This window comes from Diospyros lotus, chromosome 1 (genome assembly GCF_014633365.1).
Source record: "Diospyros lotus cultivar Yz01 chromosome 1, ASM1463336v1, whole genome shotgun sequence".
NCBI classification, from domain to species: Eukaryota; Viridiplantae; Streptophyta; class Magnoliopsida; order Ericales; family Ebenaceae; genus Diospyros; species Diospyros lotus.
In genome coordinates, this window is record NC_068338.1 from 35,257,937 (window position 1) to 35,280,473 (window position 22,537).

Genomic DNA, 22,537 nt, shown 5'->3' on the forward strand with positions numbered 1-22,537 from the left:
CCTCAATATATAATTAAAAATTATTGTCTTGAAGAAAGCAATTGCCATGGAGAATTGGAGTAAACCAGTTGGGGCTGCTCCAACGGCTAGAAAACTACAAAAGAGGTGTGAACTTTGGGCCGGACAACTTCTGACTTGGACCCCCAACAGGTACAGAGGAAGCATCTTCTTCTTTCTTCACTCTAAACATTATTATGCTCGTGTAACGGCTGTGATGAAGCCACGTAATCCTGATTTTCCGGGTTAGGTGGCCCACTGGGCCCAGACACAAGGTGCCTTTGCAACAGTTATGATTAACGGCAGAAATTGAGATATTATTATGATGAGTAAGAATAAATTTTCCTTAATATTTTATTTAAATAATAGAAATCGTTTTAATTTCTTAACATTTATTTGTAAATCTTTAGAATTGAACGGGGTACGTTGGTCGAATAATGAAGCAGCTCAGCTGATGTTTGCTGATGGTGAGATTGGATTAGACGTTAGGTTCTGGCCACTTAAATACCAATCAATCAATACTTACTATGCAGATGCAGCGCGTCAAATCGTAATTAACAATGACACTATTTTAAGTTTTATGAATAGAATCAATCGTCTTATTATGAAGCTGTATGGTCATGGATGATTACTACTCCACCTCTTCTCTTCAACACTGATATTTAAAAAGGGTTATGTAAAAAAAATTATTTAATTAAAAAATATGATCAGACTGTAACCAGATCATCATAAAAACAAAATCAAAATCAAAGTAATTCAATTCAATAAATTTAAATTTGATTACGTGGAGTCTTAATTCAAAACTTATATAATTGTGCTAATATTGCATAATTTAAAACTTGTGATGTGTTAAAATAATATATTAAAATATGGTCGAACAATGACTGTTGGGCCTTCCGGGTCATCTAGGCCTCCAGATTTCGAAGTGTGCAGAGTAGCTAGCGCCTAGTGGTGTTCTTGAGGCTTAGGCCCAGCTCAAACCGGCCTTTTAAGTTTTTGTCTTTTAGATTATAAATAAAAAATTTAAAAGAAATTTTAATTGAAAATATAAAATAAACATAAAACAAAAACATAAACAGCGGTGAAATGTCCCTGTATATTAGAAATTGAATTAATTTTTAAAATTTTACATTATATTTTAAATTTTCTCCTATTCTCCATATTAATTCCGGATATTACCCTTTTTAATCAGTATTACATTTTTATAAGAAAGTTAGTAAAAAAAACATGTACCAAACTAAAAGAAGAGCCGAAAAATGGGAGGACAAGGAGCAGGCAAGGAATGGCATGCCATGAATGCCAATGGGCACTTAGATACGGGAAACTGTACCAATACCGAATATAGAGCTCCTTCCGTCTCCTAAACCTAGAGGCCAAAGCCTAAAGACAGTGGCAGGCGTCCAAAACCAAACTTGGAAGCTGCAGGGAACCTGGGGATCACTCTCTCGTCACGAACAAATCTGCCTTTTGGCGAAGTCACATTTCTCAAATCTGGTCGACGTTTTTGACCTAAACTTATTCGTTCAATCATTTCGACGGTAGCGTAGCTCCTCCTCCGCCGATTTCTCTATCCAATCTACATGTATCTTTCCGATTTCTAGTGTCTTATATGTTGTGCTGACCATGGCAGAATCGTCTTAGAAAGAAGAGAGGAATGGCGATTTTCATGGTATCTCGTCGCCTCTCAGGCGGATCGTCGAAGTCGTTAATGTCTGAATCTCTGCGTTTCGCTGCTTGCTGGAGATCGTTTTCCTCGTCTTTCCGGGAGGAGAGAGACACATTTGGACCGATTCTTGTTCCCTCCGATAAGTTCGTTCGTTCTTCCTGAACTCCTTTCAATTGCTGCTTGCTTATGCCTCAGTTTAGAAAGAAGAATGGTATTTGTCTATTTGGTGTTATTTAGTTATTATTCGTTCAAATTTTTTTTTTTTATTAGAACCAGAGATGAGCATGCGTTCTTCGAATTCAGACCATCCATCTCATTAGCCTTCTCCGTTCATGCTGTGGTCATCGCTACTGATCTTCGCTGCTTCATATCAGATTGTATTAGAAAGTCCATCATCTGAGTGATCCTTGTTCTTCCCTTTTTCTCTCACATTTGTTTTCCTAAAATTTTCGTCATTTGATTTCCAGCCGTGGCTCTAATCATATTTACTCAAATCATTTTCGGTATTATACTGTTTGTGTTCCACTCAATTCTCATGCACGTATGAAATTAACGTGGCCATCATATTTGTTTGTGCACTGCACACACACCTTTCACACGCAGATGATATAACCACAATCCATCTACAATGATGATTATAAATAATAACTGAATCAGTCCAACTCGCAAAACTGCGCTATAGCAGTTTAATGCTTCTAAGTCACCATACTGCAATGGCTGCTTTAGAAGATTTCTTTCATTCGTCCTGCCAAAATGAGGGAGAGAAAAAAGAGCAGCAGATGTCACTCTGCTAAGGTGGAACGTGGAAAAGTGATTTTTGGTTTAGAAGCTAATAATACCCTCGTCTCATGGACTGACAATTCTCCCTATAAGGTGACAACCCCCTCTCCTCCCAATTAATCATTTCACGTGGAGCATGTCTCCAGCTACATGGCTGGATACCTTTAAATGAAATGGATGGGCTATTTCAGCAGATAGGGATGCTAAAACAGTGCAAATGTAGCGTTTATATCCCTACTTTTGCACATCATTCCAAATTACCCTAGGTAACTTCCTTATAGAGTCTAGAACCTAATTCTTACAATTGAAGCAATGTTACTCAGAATGGGCAACCTGATCCCAGTGGCCCGCGTATAGTGTGTGCTTTGATACATACGGTTCTACAGTTATGGTAGGTATATATATATATATTTTTTGTCCAGATGCTCTTTTAATATATTATGGTTGGAACTAGAATTTATGTAGAGATTGTAAACTTTTTGTTTTAATAATTAAAAACCTCACGAAACGCAATTGTTTTTTTTTGGTGGGGGGAGGGGAGAGAATCCTGGGTGCAAAAATATATGTTTTTTTATATAAAGCTATTTAGTACTTCTCGTTTTTGAAGCTCAACCAAAAATAATAAATAAATAGAGAAATTTAAGTTCATTATTTCATTTTGTTTATACTCCTTAACATTTCCCGCCTAATTCTAAGCACATTACAATTATTTGATAGCACTTCAAACCTATTCACATGATTGATTTGGAACTTTAGAAAGAGGATATTTGTGGGAAACACTTGAGAAGCCTCAATACATTTGTAATTAGTATTAAATCCAACGATCCTTCAAAATTTTGGGGGTCTGATTATTTTCCCTCTTGGTTTAACTATAATGTTCCAGATTGTGGGGAGCTCAAACTCAAAGATCACTGCAGAATTTTGAGATTGGAGGTGATCGTGAACGAATGCCTGACCCAATTATTCGTGCTTTTGGTGTCCTTAAAAAATGTGCTGCGAAGGTTGCTTATTAGTTTTACATTTATATATTTTTCCCATTCGGATTCTAGTGAATAAATACCAGCTGCTAATTCTTATATATTATTGACCTTATTTCTCCATGTTGGAAATCCTGCAATATTGATGCTGAGCAGATTAGATATTTAATCTAGTGGCTGACCTGAATCTGAGTTTTTTAGATTTTATATGTTATATTAGGCCTCAGTTAATTTTACTAAGGTAGCGTTTGTTAAAATGAGTAAAATAAGATTGTATCAAGATAAGATTGAAATGCTTTTCGAACCAAGATATAGAATAGTCAAAATAAGGTTGAGAAGCATTTCAAAATTTTTATCAAACTATTTGTTAAATTTTTTGGAATACATTAGGGGACATATGCGTCATTTTTTTTTATCTGTAAAATTCAAGATAAATTTATCTGGAGATGGGAGAGAGAAATTTATCTAAACTATTCAAGATAAGAAGTCATATGACTTATTTTCCAAGATTTGCCAGATAAATTTAACAAATATAATGGAAAACACTTTTGTTTGAAATGTTTTCCACATCCCACTTTTTTCACCCCATATCTTGGTTAACAAACACTACCTAAAAGAGTTATGTATTATGTTTATAGGTCAACATGGAGTATGGTCTTGATCCATCCATAGGGAAAGCGATAATGCAAGCAGCCCAAGAGGTGGCTGAAGGGAAGCTAAGTGACCATTTTCCGTTGGTGGTATGGCAGACTGGCAGCGGTACTCAAAGTAACATGAATGCAAATGAGGTAATCAATATTTCTACGGATTTGCACGTGTATTCACATATTTGGTTTTCTAATTTCTGTGCTGCTGGTTTTCAATTTATTTTCGCTGATTATCAAATAAAAGGTTTTATTGGTGGAAAAACCGAGCTCCATTAGATTTTGGCTTTAGTATCACAAAAAGTATTTTTGGTTCTATGGGGCTGCAACATGGAGATAATTGAATGTGAAGAGTTGTACAGTGCCTTATTGATGAATCCTTTCATCCTTTCTGGTACCTGAGTTCTGATGGCAAAATCTAGAGGCGATTAATTCTATCTTTTTCTTCAATTTTTTTTTAAGTATCTTCCAGACACATGGATTAATCATTTGCATAGCTATTGGTTATTCATTATTCATATCCATGAAGTGTGCTACTACTTCCTTTTATTCCTATGGTTCATCTGATGTTCCTATTCCTGTATGTTTGCATTTTTGTGTACATTAGATTTTTTAAGTTGTTTCTTGGACTGACTGCCTTATTTTGGTTGAGCCACATGTATCAGGGTAGCTTTTCTATGTTTTGTGCTAGTTGAACTGACACCAAATATTCCTCCCCAATATTGCCATTTAAGTGGAAGCCATGTTGAAATTTGAAGTTTTTTTCAAAGTATATTTCTTATTGATTCTGTTTAATATTGTTTACAAATGCCCCATAACTATTGTTTTTGGTAAGTGGAAAAAAAATGTTATACTTGTCTTTTTTGCGCAGCATATAAGTGCACCTCAAATATTCCATGTCACCAAGATTGCTGCATAAATGGAATTTTTTGTGTGTGAAACTTGTAGCTTTTTGTCTGTGTATATTTCTTTTTGTTGATTCTGTTTATTACTTTTTACAAACGCTCCTTAACTATTATTTTCGGTAACTGGGAGAAAACTATGCCAGAACTGTCCTTTTATGCAGTACAGAAAGTGCATCAGTATATCTTTCTGTGATTGTGCATGCTCTTTGGGGTTTCTATTAGGTCTATGAAGTTCAGTGTTCTGCAGAACTCTCTTTACATGCAAATCGCTTTTTTATTCTTGTAAACTATGAATTCCTCATGAGGTTTACAAAGTTTAGATTTTGCATTCCCTCAACACCAAAGAAGCATGCTCATGAGGTTCTTATGGTATTTTTTTCTACTGGATAATTGCACTCATACAATATTCATTGGCAATACCAGGTTATTGCAAATAGAGCATCTGAAATTCTTGGCCATAAGCGAGGCAAAAAGTTTGTGCATCCAAATGACCATGTGAACAGATCACAATCTTCTAATGACACATTCCCAACGGTAAGCATAACAAAACAAACTTACTACAAAATCATGTGTTTGAAAACTGTGTATTGATCCTTTGCCAGATGATTGATCTTCTTGCTGAGTTGTAATTGACCGTGTTTTATTTACAGGTGATGCACATTGCTGCTGCAACAGAAATAAATTCAAGATTGATACCAAACTTGAAAACTTTACAAACTTCACTTCATTCGAAGGTTTAATTCTTATTCTGTCATCTTTAAAATCTCTCTCTCTCTCTGTGCTGGGTTATCCTTAAAATCTTGTTGGTGATATAAAAATGTTGAATGATTCACGGAGATTGGTGTTGAATGATTGATTGGGTGATTCACGGAGATTGGAGGAGATTAGAGGAGCATGAGCTAACTTTCCTAAAGTCAAGGCAGATATCTTCTCCAAGATTAAATCCTGATTTAAGAAGTTTCCTAATTCTGTAATTGTATCCTTAGTTTTCTTATATAGTGTACAGCATATTTGTTTTTCCTTTCCTGTAGTGTAATCTTCTTCTCTATTAATAGGAATGTATTCAGTGTCTATAATAATCAATTGAGAATGATTTCATTACTCTTCCTAGTCAATCTATACCGATTTCTACATGGTATCAGAGCCACCCTAAGGAAGACTCGTTCTTTTCGGCCTTCATTGCCTGATAGTCTCCTGTCCTTCTCTTCTAGTAGTTAGTCCATACCATGTTCGAAGTTTCAGAAATAGCTTCTCCCATGTCAACAGGAGAAGCAATACCAACTGAATCATCAATCGGAGGTGCTTCTTTCAATGAGTTGCCTGGTAAGCACCATTCATAACGATTGGATGGTGGTAACTACCTTTAATGGTCTCAATTAGTGAGGACGTTTTTGAAGGGAAGGGGGAAGATATATCTTCTCACTGGACCAGCCCCTAAGTTCTCGGATCCCACGTTCATTGCTTGTGACATTGAGGATTCTATGTTGATGTCATGGCTATGGAGTTCCATGCAACCCGAGGTGAGTAAAAATTCCATGTTTTTATCTACGGCTAAGGACATTTGGGAGATAGTTAAGAGAACTTACTCAAAGGTGCAAGATGCATCAGTGGTTTACGAGATTAAGACTAAAATTAGTAGCACAAAACAAGGGTCCATGACTGTGATTGATTATTATAACAAGATGAATGGTTTTTGGCTTGAGTTAGACCACTATCAAGATGCTAAGATGGTATGTAGTGAGGATGCTATTATTCTAACCTCTATGCTAGAAAGAGACAGAATAATGGAGTTTTTGACCGGGCTCAATTTTGAGTTTGATCGGGTAAGAGCACAGATTCTTAGTCGTGAGAAAATGCCATCTTTAAATAAGGTATACTTCATAGTTCGAAGTGAAGAACATAGAAGGGTAACAATGTTTAATGATCATCATGTGGAAGGATCTGCTATGGTTTTTAATAGGGTGCAGGGGACATGGTCAAAATCTGTACAAGGAAGGGATCAGCCTTTCCCTAAACAAAATAAGGAAGGAGTGTGGTGTTCCTACTGCAAAAAGCCAAGACACACAAGAAACATGCTTCAAATTGCATGGTAAAGAAGCTGTCCTAAGTAAAATGGGAGGATTTAAGAACCTACAAGCCAAAAATCCTTCAAGAGTCTACCTGTCAACTAAAGGAAAAGAGATTGCTGAAAGAGGTGAAGCTGCCGCCATTCCTAATTTAGGGGAGTTAAATGTCGAGGAGATCAGTAAGTTAAAATCCTTCCTGACATCTTTTCAAGGAGATTCATGCTCTTTAGCTCAAGTAAGTATGTGCTTTAATTTTGAGCTCTTTATTGCCTCTCAAACTACTAGGAATGAATTATGGATTTTGGATTCTGGAGTTATCGATCATATGACCCCTAACCTAAAATTTTTTTAGACCTATGAACTCTAAATAGCTTCAAAAACATTACAGTAGCCAATGGTCAATCTGTTCCTATTATTGGGCAAGGAAAGGTGTGCTTGAACTCTATTTTTCAAATACAACATGTTCTTTATGTCCCTAGCCTTTCTACCAACCTTCTTTCAGTGCAAAAACTTACCCAAAACTTTAATTGTCGTGTAATTTTTTCTCCCCATGATTGTATGTTTTGGGATCCGGCCACGGGGTCGATGATTGATGTTGCTAAAGCACACAAGGGGTTGTACTACTTACAGAAGACCTATGAATCATCTGCAGGAGACAAACCCATTCTGGCACGTTCTTCCTGTCATGACCCCAAGAACAATAAAAGGGTATCATTGTAATATGGTTGCAATAGTTTGTCACGAGACTAGGGGGACGTATAATTTTTGCGGCTAAGTTTTGTATCGGCTTGGATATTACTTACTTGTTTTGCTTTAGTATTTCATTCTGTTGTTTGTATTTCCTTTCCAGCTAGTTAGTTTGTTATGGCAGAATCTGCCAGGTGTCCATGTGCTAGAATAGGACAAATTAGTTAGTCAGAGTGGGTGTGATATGCTATGGCAGCACCCACGGTTCAAGCTATATAAGCTTGATCTTTCTTCTGTAAAAGGCATGCTGAAAATGAATTGAATACTGTTAGGCCCCCGGTTTTGCATACTTACTCTAGGCGTCACAAGCAGCTGAAGGGAGTTGGAAGTACAGCTGGAGGAAGCTTCGACCAGCATGTGCGCGAGGGATAGGATAGATATTTGGCTGGTTTGTTACACAAACCAGCAGACACGCCTGCATAACCAAATATGGTTATGCAGGAGAGAGAGGGGAATAACAGCATATAAAAGGGGTAGGAAGAGAGGTAGAGGGGGTGAAGAATTTGGAGTAATTGTAGGAGAGTTCTGGTCCTCTCGAACGCCCAGTTGCTGCTGTACTTACTTTTATTTTCTGTAATTCCAATTCTGAAATACAATTCAATCAATTTCATCCATTGGAGATCCTTCCTATCGGTTGGATTCCATCATTTTGGTATCAGAGCATCTTCGATCATCATGGTAAACTTAACCGAGAGAGTGGGGGACCTGGAGGGGAAGGTTGACACGATGAGGGGAGAGATTCAAACCATAAATCGGAACGTAGCCGAGATGCTAGAGCAGTTCGCTATCATGCGCACAAGGTGGGACGAACAGGAACGGGAGCGGAAGGCTAAGGCTCATGGGAACGACTGGCCACCGGATTTGACCCCAGATTCCGAAATGACACCAGGGGGGGGTATGAGTCACATAATGGAAGGAAGCATGAACGCTGCATGGCGACCGGAGGGGAGAGGTAGGCGGCTGGAAATGCCTACCTTCGAAGGAGACAATCCAGACGACTGGATTTTCAGGGCGGAAAGATACTTCACGGTCAACCAGCTGTCGGAGGACGAGAAGATCGAGTCAGCCGCATTGTGCTTCGAGGCAGGGGACCTCGCTTGGTTCCAGTGGGAGTCTAGGCGCAGGGGGATCCGCAGCTGGGAAGGGCTCAAGCAAGGAATTCTTAACCGATTTCGCCCAACTCAAGAAGGGTCGCTGGAAGAGAGGTTCCTAGCTCTGCGACAAGAAGGTACGGTTAAGGAGTATAGGCTGATGTTTGAGACGTTGGCGGTACCTGTGTCGGACGTCTTTGAGGCGTTTTTGGAAGGACATTTCATCAACGGTCTTAAGCCTGAAATTAAGGCTGAGATTAGGGTACTTCAACCCAGGGGGTTGGATCGGGTCATGCTAATGGCGCAATGTATTGAGGATAAAAATGTAGCCATCCTAATCTGCAGTAGGGGGTTCGGACCAGCGGGAAGTAAATTTCCCACCTACTCTACTTCCAACACCGTTAGAATCTCTCCCACTCAATCCAGAAGCCCGACTCCTTATTCGAGAGTCTCGAATCAGGCGAGCAGTAAGCTACCAGTGGCCGAGAGTGGTAGTAGTGCTTCCTTTAAACAACTTAGCGAGGCTGAGTGGAAAGCCAAGAGGGAGAAGGGATTGTGTTTCCGTTGTGATGAGAAGTACTCGATTGGTCACAGATGCAAGAACAAGGAACTGCACGTTATGATGATTTATGATGAAGAGAAAGAGAGGGAAGGATCCGAACGGGGAACCACGGAAGTGAGGGAAGAAGAGGAAGGAGAGGATGTACGCCAAGGCAGCGAAATCATTGAACTCTCCATGAATTCGGTGGTTGGATTAACAACACTGCAGACCATGAGGCTACAAGGTGTTATAGAAGGGCAACCAGTGGTAGTTCTGATTGACGGGGGGGCGACGCACAACTTCATAGCGACAGAGTTGATTCAACAATTGGGGTTGCCGCGAACAGAAACGACTGGTTATGGTGTTATCATGGGAGCCGGGATGGCAGTGCAAGGGACCGGTATTTGCAAGGGGGTAAAGTTGCATCTACAAAACTTGCAAATAGTGGAAGATTTTCTACCTCTGGAGCTGGGTAGCTCAGATGTAATTCTTGGGATGAAGTGGTTGGCTGCGGTGGGAAAGATGAGAGTGGATTGGAAAGCCTTGACTATGAAGTTCCAGGTGGGGGGATTGGCCGTGACCTTGCAGGGAGATCTTAGCTTGAGCAAAAGCTTGGTATCCCTGAAAGCGATGAAGGAATGTTGCTTGAGTTGGGAACAATGGCAGCTGATTACAGTGACAATACGGTCGAGGTCCCACCGTTCCTTAAGAAGGTGTTAGCTGAGTTTGAGGAGGTATTCTCAGCACCTGAAGGGCTGCCTCCTTCCCGAAAGAAGGATCATGCCATCAACCTGCTACCAGGCACCATTCCGGTTAGTGTGCGGCCCTATCGTTACCCTTATCTACAGAAAAACGAGATTGAGAAGATGGTAGGAGAGATGCTAGCAGCAGGGATCATACAACCCAGTTCCAACCCTTTTTCTAGTCCGGTTCTGCTGGTCAAGAAGAAGGATGGAGGGTGGCGGTTCTGTGTGGATTATCGGGCATTGAATAAGGTGACAGTGGCCGACAAATTTCCAATTCCAGTGATTGAAGAGTTGCTGGATGAGCTTCATGGGGCCAACGTCTTCTCCAAACTCGACCTTAAGTCCGGGTATCACCAAATTCGCGTCAAGGCTGAGGATATTCCAAAGACAACATTCCAGACACATGAAGGCCATTACGAATTCCTCGTAATGCCTTTTGGATTGACTAACGCGCCAGCCACGTTTCAGTCACTGATGAATGATATCTTCAGAGAACAGATGAGGCGTTTCGTGCTAGTTTTCTTTGATGACATCTTGGTTTTTAGCAAAGATTTTGAACAGCATGCACAACACTTGTGCTCGGTTCTGGAGGTATTGGCAGCTAACCATTTGTTTGCGAATAAGAAGAAGTGTTCATTCGAACAACTGGAAATTGAGTACCTGGGTCATATTATATCGCAAGAAGGAGTCTCGGCTGATTATAGCAGGGTAAAAGCCATGTTGGAGTGGCCCTCCCCTGCCACATTGAAGGAGTTGCGAGGTTTTCTTGGTCTCACCGGATACTACAGGCGTTTTGTTAAAGATTATGGCAAGATAGCATGGCCACTCACGGACAGACTTAGGAAGGGTAATTTCTTTTGGGATGAGGCTGCTGAGCAAGCCTTCCAACAGCTCAAAGTTGCCATGGTGTCACTGCCGGTGTTAGCTTTGCCGAATTTTGACAAGCCATTTGAGGTGGAGACGGATGCTTCTGGACATGGCATGGGGGCAGTATTAATGCAGGACCATCGACCTATTGCATACTTCAGTCAGGCATTTAATCAGCTAGGAAGGAGGAAATCAGTGTATGAGAGGGAACTTATGGCTATCGTATTTGCGGTGCAAAAGTGGAGACACTACCTTTTGGGACAAAAATTTGTGGTCAGGACAGATCAAAAAAGTCTCAAGTTCTTGATGGAACAAAGATTGGTGAGTCCAGAATATCAGAAGTGGATGGTTAAGTTAATGGGGTTTCAGTTTGAAATCCAATATAGACCTGGGTTAGAGAATAAAGCAGCTGATGGGTTGTCCCGCATCAGCCACTCTGCTGCCCTCCTCGCTTTAACCGTTCCTCAGATTCTCCAACTAGATCAGCTAGCTAAGGAGATAGCTGACAATGAAGGGCTACAAAAGGTGGTTAAGGATCTCCAGCGGGATCCTACTTCCAGACCCCATTTTCAGTTGGTGGATGGTTTTCTCTTCTACAAGGGGAGGCTATATCTACCGAAGGGTTCTTCTCTCATCCCATTGCTCTTACATGAGGGTCATGATGGGAATGTTGGGGGGCACTCGGGATTCTTAAAGACTTACAAGAGGATTGCGGCAAGTGTATATTGGCTGGGAATGAAGAGGGACATTCACAGGTATGTAAGCCACTGTGCGATTTGCCAGCAAAACAAAGTTCTGGCACTCAAGCCAGGAGGGCTTTTGCAACCCCTTCCGATCCCAAATCAAATTTGGGAAGACCTTGCAATGGACTTTATCGAAGGCTTACCCAGGTCAGGAAAAATAGATTCGATTTTAGTGGTGGTTGATAGACTCAGCAAGTATGGCCATTTTGTTGGGCTGAAACACCCTTATTCTGCTGGAGAAGTGGCAGGAGTCTTCATCAAGGAGATTGTAAGGCTTCATGGTCTACCACGGTCCATTGTATCTGATAGGGATAAGATCTTCATGAGCAAATTTTGGGAGGAACTGTTTCGTCTCCAAGGCACCAGGCTCCTACGCAGCACAGCTTACCATCCACAAATGGATGGTCAAACGGAGGTGCTGAATAGGACATTAGAGACATACCTTCGTTGCTTTGCTTCTTCCAAGCCTAAATCTTGGTTTGTGTGGCTACCGTGGGCGGAATTGTGGTACAATATTTCATACCACACAGCCTCTAGAACTACACCTTTCCAGGCCGTCTATGGGCGTGAACCGCTAGCAATACTTAAAGTTGAAAGGGGCTCCACACCGGTTTCAGTAGTGGAACAACAGCTTGTCGAGAGAGACCACATTCTGGAGGAATTGAAGGCACAGCTACAAAGAGCTCAAGCTATCATGAAGAAGGGGGCTGATATGAAGAGAAGAGCAGTGAAGTTTGAAGTAGGGGACTTAGTTTACCTAAAACTAATTCCCTATCGTTGAAAGTCATTGGCTGGTCGTACTAATGAGAAATTGGCTCCTAGATTTTATGGTCCGTTTGAGGTGGAGAGGGAGGTTGGACCTGTGGCTTACAGGTTAAAGTTACCTTCATCTTGCAGCATTCACCCAGTATTCCATGTATCCCAGCTGCGAGAAGCCAAGGGGGCATTGCAAGCCGCGGTGGATATTCTCAATCAGTTAAGTGCAGAGCTAGAGATGCTGGTTGAACTGGAGGCAGTGTTGGGAGTCAGACCAGGCAAAGGAAATAATGTGGGAGGTTTGGACGTTCTACTGCAATGGAAGGGGTTACCACCATTGGAAGCCACTTGGGAGCCTTTCAACCTCATTCAACAGCAGTTTCCAGGTTTTCACCTTGAGGACAAGGTGAAAGTTGGGGGAGGGAGTGATGTTAGGCCCCCGGTTTTGCATACTTACTCTAGGCATCACAAGCAGCTGAAGGGAGTTGGAAGTACAGCTGGAGGAAGCTTCGACCAGCATGTGCGCGAGGGATAGGATAGATATTTGGCTGGTTTGTGTAACAAACCAGCATACACGCCTGCATAACCAAATACGGTTATGCAGGAGAGAGAGGGGAATAACAGCATATAAAAGGGGTAGGAAGAGAGGTAGAGGGGGTGAAGAATTTGGAGTAATTGTAGGAGAGTTCTGGGCCTCTCGAACGTCCAGTTGCTGCTGTACTTACTTTTATTTTCTGTAATTCCAATTCTGAAATACAATTCAATCCATTTCATCCATTGGAGATCCTTCCTATCGGTTGGATTCCATCAAATACTTTGTTTCTCTCTAGTATTTCTCCCACTCTCTCTCTCTCGGTAATCTCCTCCCCTATCTTCTTGTTGTTCTCTCCCTCCCAACTGATCTCTTCCCCAAATTCTTCTCTTATTATTCTGATCTTCCTTTCATACCCTAGCTCATCTCCAAGGTTCATGACATTTCCCAACCAACTTCTAGCAAAAAGGATGTATGGCTTTAGCACCTTAGACTAGGACATCCCCCTTTCTCCATATTGAAAACTATGTTTCCAAATCTCTTCCATGGTCTGAATGTCATTGATTTTCATTATGATGTGCGTGAGTTGTCAAAACATCATAGAGTTCCATATGCTGTTAGCAATAAATTATCCTTATTTCCTTTTTCATTGGTGTATTATGATATATGGGGGCCTTCTAAAGTTCCCAACTGTTCTGGAGCTAAGTGGTTTGTCTCTTTTATTAATGATTGCACTAGGATGACTTGAGTTTATTTGTTAAAAGATAAATCAGCCCTTAGTAACATCCTACAATCATTTCATAGGATGATTCTCACCCAATTTGGGGTATCCATTAGAAAATTCAAAACTGATAATGCAAGAGACTACTTCAATCACAACCTAAATAAATTTTTTCAACAAAAAGGGATTCTCCATGAATCCTCTTGTGTTGATACCCCCTCGCCGCTGCCGCAGCAAAATGAAGTTGCTGAGAGAAAAATAATGAGGCATCTCCTAAATGTGACTAGAGCTCTCTTGCATCAAAATTCTGTGCTTAAATTCTTTTGGGGTGAGGCTGTGTTAACTGCCACATATTTGATTAATAGGGTTCCTTCTCAGGTGCTAGGTCATCTTAGTCCTTTTCTGTGCCTTACAAATCACTTTCCAGAACTCAATCTTCATTCTCCTCTTCCACTTAAGGTGTTTGAGTGTGTGGCCTTTGTGCATGTGTATAAACAACATAGGGACAAGTTTGATCCTAGGGCTCTCCGTTGTGTCTTCCTTGGTTATTCATCTACTTAGAAGGGTTATAAATGCTACTATCCTTTTGCTCGGAAATTTGTTATTTCTAAAGATGTTACCTTTGTTGAAAGTCAGCCTTTTTACCCTTCTTGTGCTTCTGGTCACCAGGGGGAGAGTAGTGTAAGTAGTGACCAGTCTTTGCCACATTTGGAATCACTAGTGTTTCAGCCATCTCCTAATCTCTCTTATGAACCTCAGTCCCAAACTCCACCCAACCCTGCTGGTTCTTCTCAACCTATCCCTCCTATTCTAGGTCCTAACGAAGTAACATCTCAAGAATTTCTTGATCCTATACCAGATTCAACAATGTCTCCTGCAAGGTTCAAAGAATCACCTTATGCGTACAAGAGAAGGGGTCAGCCTATCCCGTGCGCTAAACAAGGACCATCTTCCTCCTCAAGGTTAGGTATGGAATCCTCTCAGTCTCATGACCCTTTGCACATTGATCATACTGATTTGGACTTGCCCATTGCTATTAGAAAGGGAGTTAGGAGTTGCACTCAGCATCCTATAACCAATTTCATTTCCTACCATCATTTGTCACCTAAGCACAAGTGTTTTCTATCTTCCTTTTATTCTATAGTCATTCCTAAGTCTGTGGAAGAGACATTGCAAAATTAGAATTGGGTACATGCTATGCAAGAGGAAATGAGAGCATTAGAGAAAAATCAAACCTGGGAAATGGTGCCTAAACCAAAAAGGGTTCAACCTGTGGGCCATATATGGGTGTTCAATGTTAAGTATAATGTGGATGGTACTTTGGAGAGGTATAAAGTCTGATTGGTTGCGAAGGGATATACACAAACCTATGGCATTGATTACTTGGAAACTTTTGCTCTAGTGGCTAAAATGACCACATGAATTCTTCTATCCTTAGCTAGCTGTTATGGTTGGCAATTGATGCAATTGGATGTTAAAAATGCTTTCTTACATGGTGAAGTAGAGAAGGAAATCTTTATGGAACCATCTTCAGGTTTTAATAATTGTGTTATAGGGCAAGTTTGCAAGCTAAGGAAAGCCCTTAATGGATTAAAACAGTTCCAAAGAGCGTGGTTTGACAGATTTTCAAAAGCAATGGAGATCATGGGGTATTGGCAGAGTAGGGGAGACCATACCCTATTTATCAAACACTCAAAGAAAGGAAGTCTAACAGCTTTGTTGGTGTATGTAGATCATATCATTGTTACAGGGGATGATATTGAGGAGCAACAACAGCTAAAGAAGGACCTAGCTCGTGAATTTGACATCAAGAATTTTGGTAAGCTTAGGTACTTATTGGGATTAGAAGTAGCCTACTCTAAGAATGGTATTTTTCTCTCCCAAAGGAAATATACTATGGAATTGCTGGAGCAAGCAAGGATGCTTGGTGTTAGGACAACAGGCACTCCTTTAGAGCCTAATTAGAAGCTGGGAGATTCTAACAGTCCGGTTGTGGAAAAAGGAAGGTATCAAAGATTGATGGGACGTCTGATTTACTTATTTCACACCAGGCCTGATATTGCATTTGCTGTCAGCTTGGTGAGTCAGTTCATGCATGATTCCATTGAGGAACATATGTAAGCAGTGAGGAGAATCCTATGCTACCTTAAGACAACTCCCGAGAAAGGCTTGTTGTTCAGACCAGGGAAGGAAATGGAAGTTGTAGGGTATACGGATGCTGACTATGGGGGTTCATTGGTGGATAAGGAGGTCAACTACAGGGTACTATGTCTTTCTTAGAGGTAACTCGATGTCCTGGAGAAGCAAAAAACAAAGTGTAGTGGCTCAGTCTAGTGCAAAGGTTGAGTTTAGATCAATGACCCTCGGTCTATGTGAGCTACTGTGGCCAAGGATAGTGCTGGAAGACCTGAAAATCCCTAGCAATGGACCAATGAAGTTGTGTTGTGACAATCAATCCGCTATCAGGATTGCATATAATCCTATGCAACATGACAAGACCAATATGTTGAGATTGATGGTCACTTTATTAAAGAGAAGTTGGAAGCTAAGGAGGTTTGTATATCCTTTGTTACTTCAAATCAGATTGCTGATGTACTAACAAAGGGCCTACCTATTAAGAGGTTTGAAGAACTTGTAAGCAAGCTGAGAATGATAGATATTCATTCATCAGCATGAGGGGGAGTGTTGAATGATTCACAAAGATTGGTGTTGAATGATTGATTGGGTGATTCACGGAGATTGGAGGTATAATAATCAATTGAGAATGATTTCATTGCTCTTCCTATTCAATCTATACTGATTTCTACAAAAAAACAAATGCAATTTTACTGCTACATGAAAAATGTAATACACTGCTGGAGTTGTGGTTGTTCCCTGTGTGGATTGGTAAATCTTTAAGGCATTATAAATTTATTCCTTGCAATGCTATATTAATTAAAATGTAGAATTCAGACACATCCTAAGTTTTAGGTATTTCATCAGGAGTACACACATTGGCTTTAGCTATTTTTATGTGCCTGAATGTATATCTGTGTTCTCTTTTTGCATATTATTTGTTGTGCTCTTGTCTACAAGTGGGCCACTGGGAGGATGTGGTGCAGATAGGCATGCAATGTGTTCTCATTTTTTTGTGTTTTTTTTTTGGGGTGGGGTGGGGAGGGTGGGTGGTGTTGGTGGTGGTTGCATTTGATGAAGTTTTTCGGTGCTAAAATGTTCAAGGGCTTAATTTCATTCGATCAACATTTAAGAACTTATGATCAGGTGCATATTTTAATGGTTAGTGTTATAAGTTTGGCCTGTTGACTGAAATGATTATGGAAACCACCAATTTTACATCATTGTTTCCTGCATAGACTCAAAATAATTGCTAATTTTATATATGGCTATAATCATTTATGTTATCGCTGATTGATAGAAATGTAAACCCTATTTTGATTTTATAACAGAATGAAGTGATTGATAGAAATAGATCTAGGGCATGCCTGGTGCCTGAGGCTTCCCACTTGCCAGGTCGAGGGAGAGCCATGTTTGTCAAGATTATATATGCGTGTATCAAGATGAAAATAGATATCAATTACAGAAGGAACTCTCAAGAACTTCTATCCTATCAAAATTTGTAGATCATATTTTGTTTCTGGATTCCAATTTACAACCACTCCTAAGTGTGGATAAAAGAGGATGGTTGTCGTCAGGTAGCGGACAACCAATGTAAAATTTGTCTGATCAAACATTGTGAATTCTAGACAAATTGATTGGTGAGCTGGCCAACTCCACCTAGTGAGATTAAGGCTTGATATGATGTTGTGGGTATGACAATTAAACTTTCAAGTTTTTATTTAGAATAGCTAGTGAAGAAATTGGTTAAGGAAATAATATTAAATGGAAGTGGCTCTGGTAATGCTGGGTGTGCTTTTATCACATCTTTTGTTGCTTGTCACAGAGGGAGGGAGGGAGGTGACCGTGTACCTTGTAATTCACACATGATTCTCTATAAGCTAAATTAACTAAGTATGTGATGGACCGAGAAGAAAATTGCTTGAGGTTTTAGTCTGTTTATTTTTCCCCAAGGTGTCTAGATGCTAAGATTTTCCTTGTTAAATTATACAGGAATCTAATGGTAAAAAAAATCATTTCCTGGTTGGACGCAATTATCTGTTCTTGACTCTTGTACTAGCATTTTAATGGTGTGTTCTGGCCTTCTTTTTTCATTTATGCCAACTGTTATCTATCTATCATACTTTTCATTTATCATTTCTAGTCCTGATAAAAATATGACTACAACTTATTTTGTCTAATGGTGCCTTGCTAGTCGGTTGAATTCAAAGATATTATTAAAATTGGGCGTACTCACACTCAAGATGCAACACCTTTGACTCTTGGGCAAGAGTTTAGTGGCTATACCACACAGGTAAGTTCACTTCGTGATCAAACGTCGATAATGATGGTTGTCATTATAATATGGATTTGGTCCAGTTGAAAACATAGCACAAGACTTCATTATGGCGGAACAGACTTTGTGAAGCATGTTCTCTGGTTGCAGGTGAAGTATGGAATTGATCGTGTCATGTGCAGCCTACCTCGCATGTATCAGGTTGGCAAGTTATGTTTCTTCACTTTTATTTGTTCAATGCCCCATTTCTTTCTATTGTAGAAATGTAACAGATCAGAGGTGCCATTTGAGCAGCTTGCACAGGGTGGCACTGCTGTGGGGACTGGATTGAACACAAAAAAGGGGTATGTGCTCCTTAATTACATTTGGGGGTTGAAATGCATCCAACACTTCAAAATGAGAATTGCTGCGCTTTTTTCATTCTTTTAATTTCATTTCATTGTTGGTTTAAGCTTTCCAATGCCCATGTCCTATCAATGTACTTGTTTTAGTTCACATGCACAAACTAGGGGCATGGCTAGTCTGTACACCCAGACACATGAACACATCTATATGTGTGCATTATCTATTGACCTATATTATGGATGGGATAAAAGTACTACCCATTTAAAGAATTTTGAATAACATCAGGTTAAGTTCATAATTATTACAAGTTACTCCTAAAGTTAATGATAATTAGTATTTTTCTGGAGATTTTCTGAACTACACTTTTTTTTATTACATATTTGAATTGTTTCTTTTTGTAAACAAGAAAGTTAGCATATTACTAAAATAAGTAAAAGTAGGCCAACTTAGTGCCTGTGAGGTACCTAGAGCAACAAATATGTTCAACTTAGGAAAGGAAAAAAGTTCAGGACAAACATTACCTTTTTACAACATGCATTCCATTTGAAAATGCTGCAAGTATTCGTCTGTCTAAATTGTTGGCCATGAAGCTGACGGTGAACAGGATTGTGTAGTGAGAATGAAACAAGTGGGTAAATGTTGCTGAAGCTGGATTTTCGTTACTTGGTGTATATGCAATTCTCTTGTTAGGTCTCAGTATTGGTTAAATTTTTGGAAAAAAATAATGTTGGAAAATGAAACTTGTTTGTTTGATTTCACCTCTAGCAAAAGAAAGAGGTGCTTTGGCATATGGGCAATGAACATCTAAACCTGCACAACATTTAGCCATAAGTGTCACCAATATTTTCTCCTGGATAATGTTTAGATGGTGATTTATTCTCTTTGTTTTGTTTTCTGCTACTTTGTTCTACATTTTCTAAATATTTGTACCACATTCAGGTTTGATGTAAAGATTGCTGCAGCAGTAGCTGATGAAACAAACTTGCCATTTGTTACAGCAGAAAATAAATTTGAAGCATTGGTTATCCTCTGATTCCTTTTGACTGCTTCTATTAATGTGTATTGCATCCTTGCAGCAATGTGGGTTTGTGCTTTACTATGTTTTTTTGTAATGCCAGGCTGCACATGATGCTTTTGTTGAGACTAGTGGAGCCTTAAACACAATTGCTACTTCACTTATGAAGATTGCAAATGACATACGCTTGTTGGGAAGGTATTTTCTAGTTGGTGAATCTTCATTGTCTTACCTATCTGCTTATGTTGCTTTCCTGCTAGGTTCTAAAATTTGTTTCATTATCCAGTGGTCCACGTTGTGGCCTTGGGGAACTCATTCTTCCTGAAAATGAACCTGGCAGCAGCATTATGCCTGTAAACTCTTTATACCTTTCTCTCGGTACTAATAAATTCCATGACAGCCATAAAACTATAAAATAAAAGTCTTAATTGATGTGAGCTTACTGTATTTCAGGGGAAAGTTAATCCTACTCAGTGTGAGGCCCTTACTATGGTTTGTGCTCAGGTAACATATACTAGTGTCATGTTCTGGTTTATTTAGATGGTAAGCATGAATTGGAGAATCCACAAGTGAGAATTTTGGAAATTTGCATTTGTTTATACTGCAATGGGAAGGTTTTTTAATTGGTATATCTAGTAATTTCATTTTGTGCCTTTTCAATTAATCAGCACTGTTTTCTTGCCTAGTAGGTTATGGGAAATCATGTTGCCATTACAGTTGGTGGATCAAATGGCCATTTTGAGCTGAATGTATTCAAGCCTATGATTGCTAGTGCTCTTCTACATGTAAGTCCTATTAGCAGTTGTATAATTATGATTCTGATTTGGAAAGGCATAGCACTGTGCCATTGTAGGTGTGATGTATGAGTTATGCTATTGCACCACTAATTAGCTACAGTTTGCATATGCCTGTTTCTTCCATTTAATTTTTTGTCCTATTTATTTGAATATTTGGGAATATTATCCCTCGTACTATATTTTAGAAGACTATAATGTCCACGCTGAAATTTTGGAAGTTTTCTTGGGTGAAGGGAACATGCAATCAGGAGTGAAGGGAAGAGAGGAATGCAGTGATTGCAATGGTTTCTTCAAGTATTATGAAATAATTAGGATCTGGCTGGTGGTTTCTTTTAAATGTTTTGGTTTAAAAAATACGCAATATATTAACGAAGTCAGCCAGACAATTATGTAGATGAAGTCCATCACAATATTCTACAATATTAGAATGAAACCAGTGAGGGGGTGAAAAAATGTTATGATTGAAAGTGGACTGATTTGCTTGATTCCCAAGCAGCTGCTCCAGTCAAAAAGCTGCCTAAAGTGTTTAATTATGTAGGTGGTATTAAATATGAGATTTTCCTTATCTCTTCTATATATAATGCCATTTATATTCTTGTGCATATATCTTTCTTTATTCTTTTCTCCGTACATCATTCCTTAACCTACGTTTTTTGTGATGCAATAATGTCAGTCACAGAGATTGTTAGGGGATGCATCAGCTTCCTTTGAGAAGAATTGTGTGAGGGGAATTCAAGCCAATAGGGAAAGGATTTCAAAATTATTGCACGAGGTAAGACAGGTGGAGCATTAAGGATGGAGTTTAAATTATCAGTTATTTCTTTTTGCTAATTAAATTATATTTATTATTAATGCCATAAACTAATTGATATTTTTTTGTTCCTATGTTAATCCGCGTGGCTTTTCAGTCGCTAATGCTTGTCACATCTTTGAACCCTGTAAGTTTCCAGCCCACATGTTAAATTGTACCTTCTTTGCAGTTGCCCCTGCTCCCTCCCTTCCCCCCCCCCCCCCCTTCCCTTCCGTCTCTGTATATGTATATATATATATATTGGTGTCTTTGTACTTGTTGGTTTCATCATATCTGGTTTCACCATATCAACTAAGTGATGGAACACAACTATATCAATTATCTTCATTCACCACCATCTCATGAAACTTCTCCATGTGAAGATGGTGTTCAAACTTCATTTCATCATTACTCCGCCAGGAGATATTATCCACTGCCGGTCCCAAGCCCGGATAAAGGAGGAGGGTTGCGTTAGGTAGCCGACAATCAGCATAAAACCTAGTCGGATCCAAATATGAATTCTAGACAAACTATCTGTTGGGATGTAACCCACGTAGAAGTCTAGAGTTCATGTAGCCAACCCCACATAGTGTGATAACGGCTGGATATGTTGTTGTTGTTGTATATTGGTGTCTCATTTTGTATCAGAACATATCTATTGCTTCATTACAGAAAATTGGATATGACAATGCTGCAGCAGTTGCTAAGAAAGCCCACAAGGAAGGAAGCACTCTGAAGGTGATGCTTATATGCCTACTTATTTTTATCATAAAACACGGGACTTCTTTTGGCAGTTTTATTATGATCCGTCTTTCTATACTGTGCATGCTAAAATCTAATGAAGTTCAATGTTGCAGGAAGCTGCTCTAAACCTTGGAGTGCTATCTAGTGACGAGTTCGACAAACTTGTAGTGCCAGAGAAGATGATCGGCCCCTCGGAGTAAGCAGCTCCATGTGCTTTTAGAGTGTGCAGATACAGTTGCAACAGCAAACAGTTTCTGCACAATCCTGTTTTATTAGTCAAGAGTAGGAAACCGAGATCCAACTGTTAAACGATATTCTTGAGGTTTTCTCTCTTTGGCTTTGAATAACGAGAAAACCTCCATTTTTGTAATAGAAACAGTGAATATGGAGCAAATTGCTTTGCAATAATTAAGGAAATATTTTTGTTGTTCACAGTTTTAAATTTATTTTTCATAGGCACTTCCATGATAGATTGGATTCTTAATACCATATGGTATATAAAGAACTCTAGGTTGACATGTATGAGAGTTTATTATCCTTATGGAAAAGAACATTCTTAAAATATACTTCTTAGTTGATCTTCTTACACCAGACATAGGACTAAGTCGGAAGGGAAGCAATCTGGAATCATTTTATCAGTTTCAAATAAATTGCGATTATATTTGGTACATGGAATG

General features: G+C 39.5%; 1 protein-coding gene across 3 annotated transcripts; it reads left to right on the plus strand.

The window, feature by feature from the left end:
• The first annotated feature begins 1,260 nt into the window (after positions 1-1,260).
• On the plus strand, positions 1,261-22,292 carry LOC127801558 (fumarate hydratase 1, mitochondrial). Of its 3 annotated transcripts, XM_052336802.1 has the most exons (18): positions 1,261-1,535; positions 1,628-1,806; positions 3,327-3,444; positions 4,059-4,208; positions 5,393-5,503; positions 5,620-5,703; positions 18,089-18,187; positions 18,320-18,370; positions 18,464-18,513; positions 19,454-19,535; positions 19,633-19,727; positions 19,816-19,882; positions 19,983-20,033; positions 20,219-20,314; positions 21,000-21,098; positions 21,235-21,264; positions 21,789-21,854; positions 21,974-22,292. In XM_052336802.1, exons 2-18 carry the CDS (start codon positions 1,652-1,654, stop codon positions 22,058-22,060), a joined length of 1,491 nt encoding a protein of 496 aa, XP_052192762.1. In that variant the 5' UTR covers positions 1,261-1,535; positions 1,628-1,651; the 3' UTR covers positions 22,061-22,292. The 3 variants fall into 3 exon arrangements, with proteins under 3 accessions (XP_052192762.1, XP_052192769.1, XP_052192777.1); XM_052336809.1 differs by lacking the exons at positions 1,261-1,535; positions 1,628-1,806 and adding an exon at positions 1,856-1,874; XM_052336817.1 differs by lacking the exons at positions 1,261-1,535; positions 1,628-1,806 and adding an exon at positions 1,881-2,050.
• The last annotated feature ends 245 nt before the right edge of the window (positions 22,293-22,537 follow it).